The 19,917-nt window shown below is 31.1% G+C and overlaps 5 protein-coding genes across 5 annotated transcripts; 3 read left to right on the forward strand and 2 right to left on the reverse strand.

Annotated features, from left to right (window-relative positions):
• Positions 1–3,727: 3,727 nt before the first annotated feature.
• Phum_PHUM595800 (major latex allergen Hev b, putative) lies at positions 3,728–5,047 on the reverse strand (the record flags this gene model as incomplete). Its single annotated transcript, XM_002432567.1, has 2 exons — positions 3,728–3,852; positions 4,546–5,047. 2 exons carry the CDS (start codon positions 5,045–5,047, stop codon positions 3,728–3,730), a joined length of 627 nt encoding a protein of 208 aa, XP_002432612.1.
• Positions 5,048–8,010: 2,963 nt separating this feature from the next.
• Phum_PHUM595810 (uncharacterized protein) lies at positions 8,011–8,328 on the forward strand (the record flags this gene model as incomplete). The annotated part of the gene is made up of 2 exons (XM_002432568.1): positions 8,011–8,104; positions 8,210–8,328. 2 exons carry the CDS (start codon positions 8,011–8,013, stop codon positions 8,326–8,328), a joined length of 213 nt encoding a protein of 70 aa, XP_002432613.1.
• A 3,414-nt stretch (positions 8,329–11,742) lies between these two features.
• On the forward strand, positions 11,743–12,717 carry Phum_PHUM595820 (protein takeout precursor, putative; the record flags this gene model as incomplete). Its single annotated transcript, XM_002432569.1, has 5 exons — positions 11,743–11,782; positions 11,849–12,002; positions 12,107–12,243; positions 12,341–12,490; positions 12,566–12,717. 5 exons carry the CDS (start codon positions 11,743–11,745, stop codon positions 12,715–12,717), a joined length of 633 nt encoding a protein of 210 aa, XP_002432614.1.
• A 602-nt stretch (positions 12,718–13,319) lies between these two features.
• Phum_PHUM595830 (uncharacterized protein) lies at positions 13,320–15,728 on the reverse strand (the record flags this gene model as incomplete). The annotated part of the gene is made up of 7 exons (XM_002432570.1): positions 13,320–13,582; positions 13,662–13,884; positions 13,968–14,196; positions 14,286–14,506; positions 14,594–15,042; positions 15,120–15,335; positions 15,401–15,728. The coding sequence occupies 7 exons, from the start codon at positions 15,726–15,728 to the stop codon at positions 13,320–13,322; spliced, it is 1,929 nt and encodes a 642-aa protein (XP_002432615.1).
• A 1,338-nt stretch (positions 15,729–17,066) lies between these two features.
• On the forward strand, positions 17,067–19,306 carry Phum_PHUM595840 (sorting and assembly machinery sam50 protein, putative; the record flags this gene model as incomplete). Its single annotated transcript, XM_002432571.1, has 9 exons — positions 17,067–17,104; positions 17,201–17,414; positions 17,497–17,708; positions 17,784–17,869; positions 17,954–18,146; positions 18,273–18,366; positions 18,668–18,829; positions 18,913–19,039; positions 19,119–19,306. 9 exons carry the CDS (start codon positions 17,067–17,069, stop codon positions 19,304–19,306), a joined length of 1,314 nt encoding a protein of 437 aa, XP_002432616.1.
• Between the last annotated feature and the right edge of the window lie 611 nt (positions 19,307–19,917).

Raw genomic sequence — 19,917 nt, forward strand, 5'->3', positions numbered from 1 at the left:
AAATTGTTGAATTTATTTATTTAATTTTCTTTTTCTCGATTGTTGTGGTTGTTGTTGTCGTTGTCGAACCTTAAAACGTTTCGTTTAATCCTTTTGTGATTGTTGTCGTCGTTTTGGTAAATGAAAAGTAAAGTTGGGAAAAATAAGGAAAATTTGTTTTGAGTTTTATCTTTCGATAAATATACGTTCAATGTTAAAATAAAATAATAATAATGATAATAATGGTTTTCACGTTGAGAACTGCGACTTGAGGTTTTTGTTGGGTGTTTGTTGTTGTTGTTGTTAATGTTGTTATCGGAACTGATAAGTTTTTTTTTTTATTAAAAACGCAAAATTATAATCGCTATGTTGAAAAATTTGAGTGATTTTGGTTTTTTTTTTTTTTTAACAATTCTTAAAAAGCTCTCTCTCTCTCTTTCTCTCTCTCTCTCTCTCTCTCTCTCTCTCTCTCTCTCTCTTTCTCTCTCTCTCTCTCTCTCTCTCTTTCTCTCTCTCTCTTTCTCTCTCTCTCTCTCTCTCTTTCTCTCTCTCTCTCTCTCTCTCATTTTCTACTAGTTCTCAGTCTTTGTCTTTCTCTCTCTCTAGTTCACCTAAATCTCACTCCTGTCTCTCTCTCTTTTTCTCTTAGTTCTCACTCTTTGTCTCTTTCTTTCTCTCTTTTTTCTCTTAGTTCTCACTCTTTGTCTCTCTCTCTTTTTTTCTCTTAGTTCTCACTCTTTGTCTCTCTTTCTCTCTCTCCTCTAGCTCTCACTATTTCTTTCTTTCTCTTTCTTTGGTTCCCCTAGCTCTTACTCTTTGTCTTTCTCTCTCTCTTTATCCTAGGCCTCACTCTTTGTCTCTCTCTGGTTCTTCTAGGTCTCACTCTTTTTTCATTTGTCTTTCTCTCTCTTTTTCTTTTTTTTCCTCTTACACAACTCATTAATAAAACAAACATAGTAGTAGTAATAATAATGATGATGATGATGATAGGAATGGTCCCGGTGTTGATGATGATGATATTGATGATGATGATGATTATGATATGTAAAACAATTAAAAAAAAAAATTTTTTTATTTTTATTTTTATTTATTTTTTATTGAATTAATAAACATTGATTAAACTGCGTGATTATTATTATTATTATTATTACTTTTTATTATTATTATTACTTTTTATTATTAAAATGTAGCGGGTAATTATTACTCGTTGCGTTTAATTACTTGTCGTTATTATTATTATTACAATTTTTATTATCGTTTATATGAATTTTATTACTCGCAAATAAAAAACAATTTTTTTTTTTTTTTTTCTTGAAAAACCTAAAAACAAAAAAAAAGTTGTTGATGATGATGATGATGATGATGATAATGATATCGAATGAGTTCATTTATTATTTTAAAACTAATAAATAAATGAAATAACAAACAAACAAAATTTTAATTTTAATTTTTAATTTAATAAAAATTTTTTTTTTGTTTTTCAGGTAATAAAAAAAAAATGAATAAGAAATTCGCCATTTTGAATCATCCAACCAACGTCCCCAGCATGGGATTCATCCGGGATTTTTGGTCTCTTGAAGATTTGACGAAATGGTTTTAATTATTCTGGACCGCGGGATCATCTGTAAAAAAAGAACGGAAGGAAAGGATGCAAAAAATGTGAGTTTTAGTCAAAATTATTTTTTCTCTCGTACAAAAACTTGTACCGGAAACGGAAACGAATTTGGGAATCGGTATTAAGGATTAGAGATTAAGGATTGGGGATTAAGGATGTGGGTGATTCGATTCGGATAGTGCTCTCTCTCTCTCTCTCGCTCTCGGTGCACTCTCTGCTCTCTCTCTCTCTCTCTCTCGCTCTCGGTGCTCTCTCTGCTCTCTCTCTCTCTCTCTCAAACGAACGTTTACCTGTTGCTGGTGGGGGGCAAAGTTTTCTTTCGCAATAGGATTCGATTCCGTCATCGCCGCACACGCACTTGTTACACTCTTTGAAAAAAGTTTTCCCGGGTTCGCAAATTTTTTCGTCTGAAATTTTCAAAAGGAAAACTAATAAAAAATTAATGAGTGAGTGCGAATAATAATGATGATGATGATGATGATGATTCTTTTAAAAAAAGAATCAAAATTATCATTATTATTATTTACCGTTTTCTGCCGTGACGAAAGCAAAGCAGACGATAAAGGAAACGATGAGTATCAATTGAAATTTCATTTTGTTTTTTTTTTCCACTATTCAAACGAAATTTCTAGAAAATAAAAAAACAATAATTAATTAATTAATTAATCGGTTTAATAACAATGGTTTATTGTTCGGTACGCGCTTTTCCATACCCCCCCACCCCCGCGCGCGCGAGGATTTGATTACGGGTTGATTACGGGGGGGAGGGAAATGAATGAATGGCAAGTTCGATAAACTTAATTTTAAAAAATTGGGTTTTATATTCGAGAATAAGCGAATCGAAAACGGAATCGATAGATCGATCCATCGGTTTTCCTTCCCTCTCTCTCTCTCTATTGAAGGGAAAAAATTTCGGAAAATTTTCAAAAAAAAAAAAATTAAAAAAAATTAAAATTAAAACTTACTTTCTCGTATACAATAAGAAAAAAAAAAAGAAAAACGTTTAAAAATTTTTTTTTTTTTTTTTTTTTTTTAATAATAATGATTCGAACGGGGAATTTTCCGGCGGTTTTATACCTGGCGAAGTGAGGAGCCGAACGTGCGTGAAGTGATAAGATCAGAGTCAAAACTCGATATGTGTCGTAGTCGTCGTGTAGTTAAAATTTAAAATGAATACTTCCGGTCGGTACGTCGGTACGTCGGGGCACGAGAAAAATACGACGAACGGTTTTATTTGGGTTAAATTTGCTGAGAGGGGAGCGGGGGGATGGGGATGTTGGGAAATGCCAAAGAAAAATTTTTTTCTTTTTTTTTTTTTTTTAATGCGTTCTCTCTCTCTCTCTCTCTCTCTCTCTGATATTTTCCGGTGGTAGTAGTAGTAGTAGTGATTGGAAAAATTCGTGCATTCGTTGTTGTGTGTGTGTGTGTGAGGGAGAAACCGGGAAAACTAATGAAAATGAATTTAGGAAAAAGTTTTAGTCAATTACGCGGGTCTTATTACGTATTAACAAAACGATAATGAACTTGATAATGCTTTTAAATATATTATTATTATTATTATTATTATTCGTATAAGAAAACGGTTATAAAAAATTTTCTTTTTTTTTTTTTTTTTTTTATCAAACGTCGTTATCATTATTATTATTATTATTATTCATCAATTTTTTTTTTTTTTTTCAATGATTTTGACAATTAATTATCATTTCGTTTGGAATTTTTCGTTTTTTTCTAGAATTTTCTTTTGGGTTGTAGTTTTTTTTTTTTTTTTTTTTTATTCATCCGTCGGTCTGTAATTATGGATTATTATTATTATTATTATTATTATTATTATTATTTAAATAGTTTAGTAGTAGGGAAATAAAAATAACGTTTAAAAGACACGAATCCAACACGTGTACAGTACAATGACGTCACGTTTCATTTTAAAATAATTTTTTGGGGGGTTTTCGTCGGGTAGGAAAAAAAAAAAAAAATAAATTAAATTAAATTAATTTTTACGATTTACATATAATTTTTTTTATTAATATATATATATTTAAAAGCGTATAAAAAAAATTATATTAACATTAATAATAATAATAATAATAGTAATAATAATTAACATAAATATAATTAAATGAAAGTCGTAAACGTTTAATGAGCTTCTTCACCGCATGTCAAAAGCGTGCACGTGGCTGCCGATTTATGTCCTGTTGGTGGGCACGTGCAATCGTTGCAAAGTTTTTTAAATGTTTCTCCCGGTGTGCACGAATCTTCATCTAAAAAGGGAAATTTAAAAAAGTTTAATTGAGACCCTTACTTTTCGACGGGGGAGGGAGAGAGAGAGAGCAGAGAGTTAGGGGGGGGGAGAGAGAGAGAGAGAGAGAGCAGAGAGTTAGGGGGGGAGAGAGAGAGAGAGCAGAGAGTTAGGGGGGAGAGAGAGAGAGAGCAGAGAGTTAGGGGGGAGAGAGAGAGAGAGAGAGCAGAGAGTTAGGGGGGAGAGAGAGAGAGAGAGAGCAGAGAGTTAGGGGGGAGAGAGAGAGAGAGAGAGCAGAGAGTTAGGGGGAGAAAGAAGAGAAGAGAGAAGACGGAAGAGGACAAGGAGACAGGGAAGAGGGAAGACGGAAGAGGACAAGGAGACAGGGAAGAGGGAAGACGGAAGAGGAGTAGGAGGCAAGGAAGAGGGAAGACGGAAGAGGAGTAGGAGGCAAGGAAGAGGGAAGACGGAAGAGGAGTAGGAGGCAAGGAAGAGGGAAGACGGAAGAGGAGTAGGAGGCAAGGAAGAGAGAAGAGGGAAGAGGACAAGGAGGCAAGGAAGAGAGAAGAGGACAAGGAGGCAGGGAAGAGGGAAGAGGAGAAGGAGGCAAGGAAGAGGGAAGAGGACAAGGAGGCAAGGAAGAGGAAAGAGGACAAGGAGACAGGGAAGAGGAGAGGGTGAGAGGAGTACGGAACGAAAGGGTTGTCTCTTTTACCTTTGTCTTCGGCTTTTTCTTCTTTCTTTTCTTCTGCTTCTTCCTTCTTTTCTTCCGTTTCTTCCTTTTTGTCTTCTACGTCTTCTGCTTTGGCTTCGTCGTTTTGTACGTGCTCTTCTGTGTGCTCTGCCTCCTTGGTTTTTTCTTCAGTTTTGGTTTCGGTTTCGGTGTGGGGTTTCTCTTCGGTTTCTTCTTTTTTTTCATCTTCGTGAGTTTCAGTCTTTGCAGCGTCATCTCCTCCTTCTTTCGGTTTTCCATCTTCGGTTTGTTCTTTGTGTTCTTCGGTTTCCGCGTGAGTTTCTTCTGCGGCTTGATCGCTCTGTGGCTTGTCTTTGTGTTCGTCGTCGGTCACGGATTGAGTTTCTTCTTTGGGTTGATCACCCTGCGGTTGTTCCTTGTGTTCTCCTTCTTTGTGTTCTCCTCCATTTTCCGGAACGCAGAGTTTTTTCGTGCAAACCATGTCGGTTCCATCGTCGGTGCATTTACACGAATTACATTCCATTTTAAACGTTGAACCGGGTTCGCAGACGTTACCTTTAAAACATGAGATCGTAGAAACGTTATTCGGTTAACAATAATAATAATAAAAGAAAACAAAAAAAAAAAAAAATTTTTTTTCTTACTCGGTTTTGCTTGGATCTCCATAATTAAAAAGCAGCTTAAAGCGGCCATTAAAATCATTTGGAACTTCATCTTGTTTCCTAAAAAAAAAAAATAAAAAAATAAATAAATAAATAATGAAAAATATAAAAAAATTTAAAATTATTATTATTATTATTTTAATAAAACTTACTGTCGGTGTGTGTGCGTGCGTGCGTGCGTGTAAATTTAAATACTGAAAAACTTTAAATTATTATTATTATTATTGTACGTGTGAACACTGCAAAGGATTTCAACAGACTCTTGTCATTCTCTGTGGGAGCTTCCCGTTATATACCCAGATAGAACGATCGATCGTTGGCCGACCAACGAACCGACCGATTGATCGATAGATCGATATATCGATTACGATTAACGTACGTAAAAATCGTCATATACGAATAATAAATAGAAATATGATAATAAAATATCAAAATAGGCTATCGAACGGCAAAAAAAAAAAAAAAATGATAAAACCGGGAGGCAAACGACAAAAAACAAACAAACAAACAACAATGAAACGATTCTCGAATGACAACGACGACGACGATTACGATAAATTTTAAAAAATCGAATGTTGTCGCGAAATTTCGATTAATCGATTTTTTAAAAAAAAAAATACATGAATGAATGAAACAGAAAACGATGATAATTTTAAATTAATTAACGTGAACCGTTAAGATTAATCATTTGTTTGAATAACCGGAATTACGTCACACTCGTCAAAATCGATTAACGGTTTTTTTTTTTTTTTAAATTCTATAAATCGGAGGCGGGGGGTGGACGGTGGGGTGGGGTGTGTTTCGTTTCGTTTGGTCGGAAATTTTCTCTAAAAGGATAAATAAACATGTCCGTAACTGTTTTCGTTTGTTTGTTCGTTCGTTTGTCTTAATTAATAAGCCCCCCGTCCTCCCCTCCCCCCGTACCTGAAACGACGAAAGAAAAGAGTAAGCTTAAGCCTAAGCCTTGTTAAAGTCAATTTACAATAACAACAACATTTGTTATAATAATAATAATAATAATAATAATAATAATAATAATAATAATGATATAACAAATATTACATTTCCAATTAATAATAATTAAAATAATAATAATAATAATAATCGCGCGCTTTTCAATTTTTTTCAATGTTCGTAAGATATCGATGACGTCACGGACACCGCGACCGTTAATGCGAAAAAGAGAGAGAGAGAGAGAGGGAGGGAGAAAAACATGTCAAAATTAAAAAAGTAGTGTCATTAGAATCAATTTTTTTTTTTAGGTTAAGGTTAATGAGGGTATTTATTGTTTGCTGCCATTATAACCCTAAGTTATCCGTCGGAAAAATACCTATTAATAATAATAATGATGATGATGATGGAGCCCTAAAGGTTAAAAGACAAACTGAATTTTGCGATACCACCAACGACGGAAAACAAGTTGGAAAATTAAATGAAAAGTTAGAAAATTGGTTTACGTGATTTACAGCAGCAGCAGCAACTGCTGCTGCTGCTGTTTGTCGTCGTCGTCGTCTGTATGGTCCCCCTTGCTACTGTCAATTTTCCATTTTGGTTCGTTACGTCACCGACATTAACTTTATTTACATGTAACTGATGATGTTTTATTATTATTATTATTATTATTGTTAAAAAAAAATGAGTATTATCGTTTATTATTGGAAACGTTATCGGTTTTTATTGACCCGATATATTATTATTATTATTATCATTATTAAATTCGTTGATTTACAAAAAATGTCGATTATAAAAAACGCGAGAGAATGTTAAAAAGTCCAAACTTTGGAATGAGGAAAACTCATTCATATGCCACTGATGGTGGGGGGGGGTGAGGGGAAATGACACAATCACTATTAGAAGAACGCAAGAAAAAAATGAAAGGGGAAACGAGAACAGAATAACGCGGACAACAACCAGGTACGAATCGTTACCCTAGAAAGACAAGTACCACCCTTTGGATGAATTGAGGGTTCCCTAGCACTAAACCGCGGATATCAATCATCCTGAGGGAAAATTCCAGAATTAATTCGAGCATTCATTAGGAGGGGGGAGGGGGCGGAAAAGGATGAAATTGAAACGAAATTTGAAACGAAACCGATTCAAAGCCTCGGGAAGCCATGGGAAAGAATTACAAACCAACATTCGAAACATTTATTCCTGAGGGAACGAGCAAAAGACCTGAAATGAAAAGCGAGGGAAGGGGAGAGGAGGGGAAGAAGGAAGAAAATTCAATTCAAACGTCGTGGAATAAAAATGAAAAAATTATTCATCGAACGGTAGGGTGGCAAAACAACAACAACAACCGACGAAAAACGCTTTTTTAAAATTTACTTTAGAAACAACATCATCATCATTATTATTATTATTGTTGTCGCTGAGAGAGAGAGAGAGAGAAAAGGGTTAAAAATTTAAATAAAATATTTTGTTATTAATGAATATATAAATTACATAATATTACGAAACGAGAGAGAGAGAGGAAGAGAGAGGGAGGGAGGGGGAGTAATCCCGAGTGTCACACGAGGTTATCGGAGAGGGGAGAAAAAGAAGAAAATCGAAAAAAAAATTTTTTTTTTTTTGTCGCAAAAAAAAAAGAAGAAAAGAAACGATTTTTAAAATGTCGACAATAGTTTAATCAAAATTATTATTATTATTATTATTTATTTATTTCGCACGCGAGAGAATACGTTTGTTTGTTTGTTTGTCTGTCTGTTTGTATCAATCAAGAGCAAAAACGCACGCACGCACGCACGCAACAAGATTCGAAATTTTCAAACCTAATATTATTATTATTATTATTATTATTAATTTTCGAAATATGAAAAAAAAAATGTCAATATCGACGCTGTCGTTGTCATTATTATTATTATCATTATTATTATTATTCGACACGTTATCGATGACGTTATCAGAACCGCGAATCAGTGAGTAAATGAATTAAAAATTACCAAAAAAAAATCGAATAATAATAATAATAATAAAAAGTATTGCCAACATGAGAAAAATAATTTTTTTTTGTATGATTTCAGGGGAGGAAATTTGCATACCCGGATCGATATTTAAAAAAGGTTGCGAAATGTGTTCATGTTCTCCGGATGGACAAATTTTATCATGCGTTCCAATAAGTTGTAAAAATCTTAAATTTTAATCAAGAGAGAGAGAGAGAGAGAAAATACTCATAATGAAAAGGTGAATCCTTTTTTTATCTCTCTCTCTCTCTTTCTCTTTTAGAAAAAATAATTAATAATAAACTCGTATGAAAAAAAAAAAAAATCGTTTTTTCGATCTAAGGACTTTTTTTTTGATTCCTTTTCTTTTTCCCGATTTCCTAATTTTTTGGAGATGAAAGAAAAAGATGAAAGATAGAGAGAGAGAGAGAGAGAGATAGGGAGGGAGGGAGGGGGAGGGAAAGGGGGGGGGAGCAGACCATTTTCGATAATTTCCTATCCAAGCAAAAAAAAAAAAAAAAGAGCATTCGTGACCGTTTAATTTTCATGTTCATTATTATTATTATTATTTAACATTGAGAACATTTCTCACGTCATTTTTTTTTTTTTTTTACACGAATAATAATAATGATTATTATTATTATTATTATACTTGAATCGTTCAAGGTTTAAAATAAAAAAAAAAAAAAAAAACAATTTTATCCCCGCAGACGAGTATTCCATGAGGGTTTCCTTGGGGAAAAAAAACAAACAAAAAAAAAAAAAAAAAAAACAAGAAATATCCGACCTCTCTCTCTCTCTCTCTATCTATCTATCTATCTCTATCTCGCTCGCTCGCTCGAACCATTTCTCGTTTGCGTGACTTTTCCGTGTGACGTCACACGTTATAAACGGAATTCTCCTAACCCGATCGAACAATCTTATCCGTTAACAAAAAATTTAAATAGGTTATTATTATTATTATTATTAGTTTTCCTAAAGAAGAATGCTCTCTTTCTCTCTCACTCTCTATCTCTATCTCTTTTCTGTCCGTTTGCACTCTGATCGACAATTAAAAATATTATAGGGGCAAACAAAAAAAAAATTGGGATAGATAAACAAATCCCGCGGGGAATAAATTTAAATTGAGGAAAATGAGGATAATAATTAGGGATTATTAAGTGGAGGGAAGGCGGGCGGGGAGCGGGGGCAGAGGAGAAATACGAAAAGCGAATGAGGTTATGGGAGTGACGAGGAAATCGTCTTTTTATCTCTCTATCTCTGTTTCTCTCATCCTTCTTATTCTCTTTTATCTCTCTCGCTCTCTCTATCGTTTGCGTGACGATTTCGTTTGTCGGCGGAAAATTTTTTCCTACACACACATCTATATATATTTATCTGCACTTTGACTTCCATCATAAAAATTATTATATTATGTATATTAATTATTTCCTGTCCCCGTATTTTCTATCTCTCTCTCTCTCTTTTTTTTTTACGTATAAATAAAATTATTTCGTTTATTAAAGTAAGTCCTATCGTCAAAAAATCGTTTTCCGTCGGTTTTTCAATTTCATCGCGATCGTTTTACCGGATTCCCAGTGACGCCAACACACCGAACACAAATAAATATTTTGTTTGAAAACTTACCCAATCAGGAAAAACGCTGTCGACGTTCCGCCATTTCCACCGTCGTCGTCGTCGTCGTCGTCCTCATACTAAAAAAATTGTTGTTTTTCGTAAAATGTTCTGTCGCGCGTTCCTGAAAAACAAAACATTATTATTATTAATATTTAGAAGAAAAAAAGGGGAGTTTTTGTAAATAACTAAGGTCCAATCAAGGCTACCTTTAAGGAAATCGCAAAAAAAAATTTTCTCGAAATTCCCCCCCCCCCCACTTCTCGTACCCTCACTCGACAAATTTTTAAATGAAAATAATTAACGTAAAAAAAAAATCTTACTCGTAATAATCAAATAATAATAATAATAATAATAATATTTGAAGAAGGAATCCTTTTGAATTTTATTTTTCTTTTCCCACGTTCATCCACATCGTTGTGAAATCATTTTAACCAATCACGACGAATCGAATCCAAAGCTGAATGCTGAAAAAAAAAAAAAAGTTTATAATAATAATAATAATAATAACAACCACAAACAATGGATACGTACTCATTGGAGACGACAGCAAACATCAGGACAAATCCGGGCGTAACAACCAACATGACCGAATAAGATGTAGAAAGGGGGGTGGGGGAAAAAAAACAGAATCCATCGGAAGGCGTTTGGAAAAATTATTAAATATTCGTGTTATCATCATCATCATCATCACCGTCCGTCCCTTCGTTCGCCGCCATTTTGTACATAAAAATGGTATCGAAACCTATTAAAAAACAAGGTTCTGACAATAACAACAACAACAAAGTATCCATCAACAACATGTGCACCTCCACCTGAAAAAAGAAAGTAAAAGTAAAATATTATTAAATATGGCGTCGTCATTGAGATTAATAATAATAATAATAATAATAATAATAATAATAATAATAATAATAATAATAAATAATAATAATAATAATAAATAAATACATTTTCAACTTCCTCACCGTATTATTATTATTATTATTATTATTATTATTATTATTATTATTAATTAACATTTTTATGAGGATACAAAAAAAATTAATGGATAATTATTTAAGTGCATTAAAATTGCAATTACAATTAAAATTAATACCTTAATTGACACCTTATACATAAAAAAAAAGACCTTAAAAAAAAACGAATGCCGACAACCAATCATATAAATTAAAATGCAATAAAAAAAACATGTTGTTTGTTGTTTGTTGTTGTTATAGTACTCTTAACAATAATTACAAATTTAATCCAGGCAATAACAACAATAACAACAACAAAATAATGTTTTCTTTGCCTAACCCAATTAATAATTAAAAAGTAATAAATAAATAAATAAATAAATGAAGTTATAAAAGGTTAATTAGTTGAGACGAGTTTCCCAGAATGAAAACTCTTTTTCTATCTCTCTCTCCCTCTCCCTCTCTCTCTCTCTTTTTCCCGCCAATAAAAAAAAACTTTTAAATTTTAAAAATTAAAAAAAAAAACAAAGACATTTTTAATTCGTCACAAAACGAGTTTTTTTTTTGCGCTCGCGAACGCAAACGGAAAAGAACGATTAAGAAAATTAAATTAAATGGAAAAGTATATAAATAAGGTACGAGCGAATAATAATAATAATATATCGATAAAGTAAATCGGGATACGTTCACGAAAAGAGTGAGAGAGAGAGAGAGAGACGGTCGGTGGTATATATATAAACGTAATTAAGGTTTTTCTTTTGTGCAAACGTCGTCGTACCTGAAAGTGTTTTTTTTCTTCTCCATCGAAAATGTTGAAAACCATTTTTTTAGTTTTTTATTGTCTCGGTTTTGTTTTTGCTGCATCGCCTAGAAAATTACGTAAGTTTTAATTGTTTATTTTTTTATTTTTTTTTTTTCCTTTTTAGGGGAAAAATTGTGAAAATTAAAAAAAGAAAATGTCGTTTTCGCTTTTGCTTTGTTTTTACAGCTCCCGAATTACCAAGATGTAAAAGATCCGATCCGAAAATCAACGAGTGTTTGATGAACGCCATACAAACGAGCATACCAATTTTACAACCAGGTACGAATTGATTCGTTCGAAACCATCGATTCTCCTACGGGAATAATAAATTTGATTTCTTTCCAGGACTTCCGAAATTTGGAATATTTACATTGGATCCATTGAAAATCGTTTCATTGGAAATCGGCGAGGGTTCGAATAACAGGCCCGTTTCCATCAATTTGAAATTTAAAGATTTCTCATTGGCTGGAATAAGAAGTGCCGTCATAACGAACGTCGTGTAAGTTTTTTCACGATTTCCCTCCTCCCCCCCCCCGATTTTCACGCTGAAAAATAAATTTTCATTTTTTTTTTTTAAAATGTCTGCCGATAAACAAACAACAGGAGCGATTTAAATAATTACCATCTCGAAATCCGCGGATATTTAAAAGATCCGGTCAAAATCGAATCCGATTACGAAATGAAAGGTAACATATTATTTCTCCCACTTGTCGGCAATGGAAAATGTCATTTGACATTGGGTGAGTTTTTTTTTTTTCTTTTTTTTCTTATTCGCATTGAAACGATTGACTTTTCTTTTCTCGAATGCGAACGAATCCTTTTTTCTTTTAATTACAGACGACGTCAAGGCTGCTCTCATATTGAAAGGTTCGCCCCTCACCAAAGATGGTAAAGTTTACATGGATCTCAAATCATTGGAACTCAAACTCGAAACGAGTCGACTTCATATGAATTTTGAAAATCTTTTGAGCGAAAACAAAGAAGTCGGTGAGTGTTGATTGAATGACTGAATTTTCAAATTCGATTCGATTTATCGATTCATCGATTATTAACGTTAAACAGGTGACAACTTGAATCAATTCTTGAACGAAAATTGGAAGGAAATTTTCGCGGAAATAAATCCGGCCATAACTCAAGCTCTTGGTACGGCTTTCAAAGAAATCGCAACGAGATTGTTCAACAAAATACCCTACGATGATGTTTTCCTACCTTGAATTAAAAAAATAATGATAATAATAATAATAATGATAATTTGTAATATTTAATTAAAATAAATAATTAATAAAATTTAGTTTGTTGTCGTTTCTCTCTCTCTCTCTCTCTCTCTCTCCTTCACCCCTGAGAAAGTAATAAAGAAAGAAAAAAATTATACAATCGATCGATCGATCTATCGATTATCGTTTAGTATCGATCGATCGATTTTTTTAAACTTACTTGTTTAATCGTTCGATTTGAAATTTCGAGATCGATTCAAAACGAGTTTAAAAAAATTTTTTTAATATAAAATTCTTGCAAACACAAACATTGGATTCTTATTCGTCGAGTCCCTCTAATCGAAAACACCGAAGAAAGATTTCCACAAACATTTGGGAAAATTTCGAAAACAAAAATCCTGGAATCGACGGATATACACAAATTCTCGGAAATGAAAATAATAATAATGTTTTTAACGTAAATAGTATGATTTACCATCGTTTCATTTCCTCTCTTTCACGTTCTCACACGAGACAAAAAGGGGGATTCGATTGGGGAAAAAAGTCTACACGTTCCTAAAAGCAAAAATGAAAACTGTTAACTTGATAAATCGACATTTACATCAAATTAAACAAATTTTAATTACGTACATTTTATCCAGCCAATCTTTAACTTTTTTATCGGAAAAACTTTCAGAATCGGATAAACCATCGTCGGGATCATCCCAATTCAATCCCCAAACGTTTAAAATTTTATCCGCTAAATAATCCTTGTGACGTATCAAACATTTCTCATCGAACATTTCACATTTCGGCCACGACGCATCCCTCTTTATTTTTTTTTTATTTTTTATTTTTCCAATTACGACGTTATCCGACGTTAAATCTGAAAATAGAAAATTTTTTCCTTTTTCATTTTCCAAAAAATAATAATAATAATAATAAAACAATCAATAAATATTTACCGTTTAACAAATAATTTAAATCGATTGTTTTTAATTTACGCACGTTCGATTGACCGTTCCAAAGTTTTTCCATTTCGATTTCGAAATTTTTCATTTTTTTCAAAAAAAATTTTCCCGGATTTATCATTTTTTCATTTTCCGTTTCCGTTTTTGATATTTTCGACGAAAAAACGTCACCGCCACCATTGGAAACGAGTAAATAAATTTCATCATCTTTGACGTTCTAAAAAAAAAAAAAAAAAAAAATCCTTTTTTTTATTTAATGGTCATTATTATTATTATTATTATTTCTTTGGGATCTCGTACCTTAAAACATTTTCCACCCGTCACCCAAAAATTAAATCTCGTATCGAATAACGGATTCAGGCATAAACCATTTAATTTGGCCATTTTCAATGATTTTTCAGGTCCCGTCAAAGCCCGGGGTAAAGACTCGGAAAATAGTTCCAAATTTTTCCCATTCATTTTATTCGTTATCCCTATGATTTCGTTCACGTTCAACGATTGTAAAATAATTAAATCGTTATTATCGTACCTGAAAAAAAAAAACAAAAGAAAGAAAAACTTAATAAAATGATTCAATAATGATAAAATTATTATCTTTTTTAAAATGGCGACCATTACGTTCGAACCGTATTAATAAATTGAGGTGGATATTTAGTCATGTGAGTCCACATTTGAACGGATTTTCCTTTTCTCAAATCAATTTGTATTAAATTATGATTTGTTGACAAATAATAATAATAATTAGTATTCGATTTACTGTCGGTCATCGACACGATATTCTCGCAATCGTTAACGACATTCAATGGTGAATATTCAATAATTAATTTATTCGTAGGCTCCTGAAATTAATAAAATCAATAAAATTTTGTCTTCTGCTTTTTTTTTTTTATAAAACGAAACGGAATGAAATTTAATAAAAAATTTACTCTTATGTCCGCCGTGTAAAAATAATTACGATTTGAAAAGTAAATCAAATTTTCCAAAAGGTTAACTTGATTCCATTTATCCATTACGGGAGTTTTGCTTACGAATGACTTTTTAGTCGCCTTCCATTTTTTTTTATCCGTTTCAATATCGTAAATATTAACGCAACATTTAGAATCGGATAATATTATCGAACGAGAATCGTTTGAAATGTAACAACATGTAAATACATTCGATTCCGATGATGGTTTTTTTTTACTCCAAACTTTCGTTATTTCATTTAACTTTGAATCAACTTTGAATAAATTCAATAAATTTTTTTGCCTTACCAATATATAAAGAAATTCATTTTTAAATCGACTCGATATTTGTAATATTGATAAATTTTTTTTCAATGTGTGACACAATTGATAATTCATGTCGAAGGAATCAGGTTGTAGCTTGTTGACAACTGAAAAGAGGAAAAAATTTAGAATTTTTTCTAATTTAACCCCCCGAATGGAATGAATGATTATATTAAAATCGTACAAAATGTGTTTTGCGATTCGAGATATCCGGCATTTATTAAATAAATTTCACCGGAATTTGATTGAGTCACATCTAAATTTCCACCTGTGTAAAGCCAATTATAATTTCCATTGAATTCAGGTTCTGGATCTTTTTTAAAATGTTTTATGTAATTGATTAAATCTATTGAAAGTTTCGTTTCATCTCCGTTTAATAAATTTCGAATGCTTACAAGTTCTGCAAAAACGATTTCAAATATTTATTCGATTCATTCATCAAATTGAATAAATTATAAAAATTACCTTCTTTTATGTTTTGCATTTCTAAACTTTCCAATTTTTTTTCCCATTTTAATTTTTTCCTGACAAAATTTAATGATTTGTTTTTCGTTCCCCCACCGCAACATAATGGATGCCATAATTGAGTTTGATATTCGAATGATTTAAAATAAGGAACTTGACCCATGTGTTCAATATCATCATCGACGTCTAAATCGTTTTCGTTTATTTCAAAAAGAGGATGTGAGTGCGCGTCTTTAACAACGAGATTATGCTTCGGAAAACAATTATGAGGAATAATACAACTTTCGTTTATTTGATTCATTAATTGACGATAAAAATAAGAATCCATTTTCTTGTAAAAATTTTCATTCTCGTTACCGGCTTACCCTGAAATTTAAAAAAGAAATTAAAAAGAATTCATAATTTAAAAAAAAAATAAATTTAGAATCACTCTTACAATTGATTTCATAAAAAATTTTAACGTTTCGATTGTAATATTATAAAAAAAATTTAATTATTAAATTTTATAAAAGTGAAAATTCGTGAACAAGATTTTGGTCACCATCACGTGCATTTCATTACGACTTGAAAAAAAATTTTTTTAAATAATTTATTTTATTTAAATTCGACATTATGATATAAATTATTATTGTCAAGTATAAAAACTAATTAAAATCGCGAATCAAATCTTTTTTAAATAAAAATTAACGATAAAAATTAATTTAAAAAAAAAACCATTTGAAATGATGTCTTCTCTTCACGACTCCAACGTTTTAAACGTGGCATTAGAATGAGAAACCATTTTACTTAAAGAGTAAAAAAAAAAAAAAAAAAAAAAATATTCCCTGGCGCTGAAATTTAATTTTTTTTTCACAAGTTTAAAAACAAAACAAAACAAAAAAAAAACTTTTGTTAATATTTTGCGTTATTTAAATTATAAAAAAAAAAAATAAAAATAAAAATTACTTTTAAATAAATAAATAATTAAAAAAAAAAATAAAATCGTTACCGGAAATTACGATTCGGTGTTATTATATTTATTATTCAATGGATTCCAAATTCCGTCTGCTTCCAAGTCGTACTTAATGTACAATCTTTATGGATTTTTTATTTCAAAATTTGACGTCTAAAATTAACATAGGCTTTTGAAAAACCATATAGTCGCCGACAATGGGAACTGTACACGCAAAAGTATTATTATTATTATTATTATTTTCATTTAATTATTTATTTATTTATTATTATTATTTTTTTTTTAATAACGGCCATCGTTATTTTTTTTTATTTATTCCTTGTTTCTTTTCTTCACACACACGGTATATTTATTATTATTATTATTATATTATTTTCAATCTTTGAATAAACATTTTCATTTTTACAGGATTCAGGTGGTTCTAAACAACCTAGAGTAAGTTTTATTTATCTTTAGTTATATTTTAATTAAAATAAATAATATTTATGTATATTATTATTAATGATGATATTATTTTACCTATTAAAAATTATCCCCCTCCGGTTCCAGTTTATCAAAACCGTTAAATTTTTCCAACGCCGGAAAAAGTAAATTAGTTTTTAGTCGTTTAAATTATTATTATTATTATTTTTATTTATATAATGAATAAATTTAATTATAATAATTCATTATAATAATTATAGGTTGAAACTACGACCGATTCATGTAGCGGTCATGAAGCTGGAAAAAAAGTTGATTTATCTGGAGTCGGAGTAAGTGTCCTTTTTTTCATAATTGAAACCTCTTTCATAACATGAAAAAAAAAAAAAATTTATTATTATTATTATTATTATTGTTATGAAGGCTAGAGTTGATAAAATAAACATAGAAGGTTTACAAAGGACTAAAGATGATGTTGTCGTTGAAACAGTTCAAGATCTATTTAAAGCCAAAGATTTTCAAGAAGTCATTATAAATGCGCACAAAGTTCGTGGAAAATTAGAAAAATTGGGATGTTTTCAAAACATTGGGATTTTTATTGATACAAGCACAGGTGCAGAAGCTACATTGGATGGATTGGAGGTGATGATGAATACATTTTTTTTTGTCATGTACGAATCCAATCATGTTGACACGGATAAAATAAAGTTTTTATGATGTTTAGGTTACATTTTTTGTAAAAGAATTAAAACGAATGATTGGGGGTGCTAATACAATGGTCGGAAACAATGAGGGATCGCTTGTGGTTAGTTTAAGAGCACCAAACATGTTTGGAAGAGGGGAAAAATTACAAGCAGAATATTCATATGGATCAAGGCGTACAAACAATTTGAGTTTATCATTTGTAAAACCTTTAAGAACGAAATATGACGCCATGTTGGTTGTTTTTTTTTTCGCATAATTAATTATTAATTAAAAATTATGATTTTTTAAATAAAATTCCGGTTTCAGGTTTACATCATCAATATTTCAACACGGATCCGATTGGCCTTGGTCTGGATATAGAGTTATAGAAAGAGGAGTATTATTCGATTTAGGTTTTTCCTCAATATGTCCTGTAGGTTTTGATTAAACACTGACCATACAGGTATGACTCTCTTAGCATTGCAATTTTAAAAAAGTCATAAAAATATTACAGTTAAGACATAATATACAGTATGAGGGTGCTTGGAGAGAAATGGGAACTAGTTCTAGAAGTTCTGCATTCGATGTAAGGCAAGAATCTGGTCATAAAATTAAATCTGCCCTTCGACATATTTTAACATTTGATAAAAGAGATGCCCAAATTTTTCCTTCGTCAGGTACACTTTTTAGGTACGTACATATAAGATAAAATAAGAAAAATGTTTAAGTCAAACCTTGAATTTTGGATATACGGTTGCATCATAATGGTGCCTATGATGTCATCAGATATATATAACAATAATTCATTATTTACAGGTTTACAACTGAATTAGCCGGTCTTGGTGGCGACATTAAATTCCTTAAAAATGATTTTTTTGCTCAGTACAATTTTCCGTTAATTGCCGACATGGTAAGATTTAAATAAATATTGTATTTATCCTGTAAAATAATTTGTAATTAACCTTCCATTCATCAAAGGAAAAATGGAAAAAGTGAAAACATTTTTCGTACCTAGAAGATATTCTGTTCATAATTAGTTTTTGTTAATTTAATTTTTTGTGAAATTAAACCAAAGGTCATTGACCTAAATTTATTTTAAAGTTCAAGGTCATTAAAAAACTATTACGTAATGCTTGTTTCCCGCCCCATCCACCCCCGCCTAATTAGGTTCTTTTGCTTACTTTTCATTAATTTGTTTCTTATTTTTAAAGGTACTTCAAGCAACGTTACAAGCCGGGTATTTACAACCGTTGGGAGACGGCGAAGCTGTTGGCCTCCCTGATAAATTCTACGTGGGGGGCCCTATGAGCGTACGTGGATTTGAAACAAGAGGAGTCGGTCCTCGTTCGGATGGCAACGCAACAGGATCGAATGTAATTTTCTTACACATAATTTTCTCATCGATTGGATAAAAAAATAATAATAATAATAATAATTTTTCTTGTTTTTTCGATAGGTTGCGTTAGCTGGTGGCCTTCATTTATATACTCCGTTGCCTTTCAGACCTGGAAAAGGAGGTTTTGGCGATCTTTTTAGAGTTCATTTTTTTTTAAATATGGGACAATGCAAGGAATATGAATTTGGTAATTTTTTTTTTGTGTGTTGGTAACCTTGATTAAAAAAAAAAAAAAACAGGAAGTGATGTAATGATTTGTCTCGTAGGTAATGGTGTTACGGAAGATGTAAAAAACATACTCGACGGATATAGATTGTCATACGGATGCGGTTTAGCTTTAAGATTGGGTCAATTAGCCAGAGTAGAATTTAATTACGTAATACCACTTAAAGCACAAGATGCCGATGTTACCGCTGAAGGTTTTCAGTTTGGAGTCGGTCTTCAATTTCTATAGCCCCATTTCTTCTTTTTTATTGTTTTTTTTTTTTTTTTTTTGTTAATATCTTCTTGTGTTAGAGAGGCTATACTTAATATGTGAATTCATTATTGAGATTCGCTTTTTTTCATTTAGAGAGAAAGAAACGAAAAACGAAAAACGAAAAAAAAAAAGTAATATTATTTTTTTTTAAATAGTAACATTAATTAACTAAAAATGTTTTACCCAAGAGTTCCCTGCATTATAAACAAACAAACAAACAAACACACAAAACAAACAAACAAACAAAACAAAAAAATTATCATTGCATTTAATAATACGAGAAAAAAAGAAATATTAAAAAATTGATTAATTTTTTTTTTTTTTTTTTTTTGATTATTATTATTTTGTCTACCATTAAAGAAAAAAAAAAAAAAATTTTTTTCGTTAATTAAATAATAATAATAATAATAATAATAATAAATGTACCTTAAATTTTAAAAAATTTATTTTTATACAAGAGGAAATGACGTGAAAAATGACTTCCGGTTATGTGAAATATGACTGACTTCCGGTTACGTTAAAAACAATTTTTTCTTCTTCGCCTTAAAAAGAAAAATGATATTTCCTCATCTTCTATCTTTATTTAT

The sequence above is a fragment of the Pediculus humanus genome, genomic scaffold (genome assembly GCF_000006295.1).
Source record: "Pediculus humanus corporis 1103172108315 genomic scaffold, whole genome shotgun sequence".
In the NCBI taxonomy this organism is placed as follows: Eukaryota; Metazoa; Arthropoda; class Insecta; order Psocodea; family Pediculidae; genus Pediculus; species Pediculus humanus.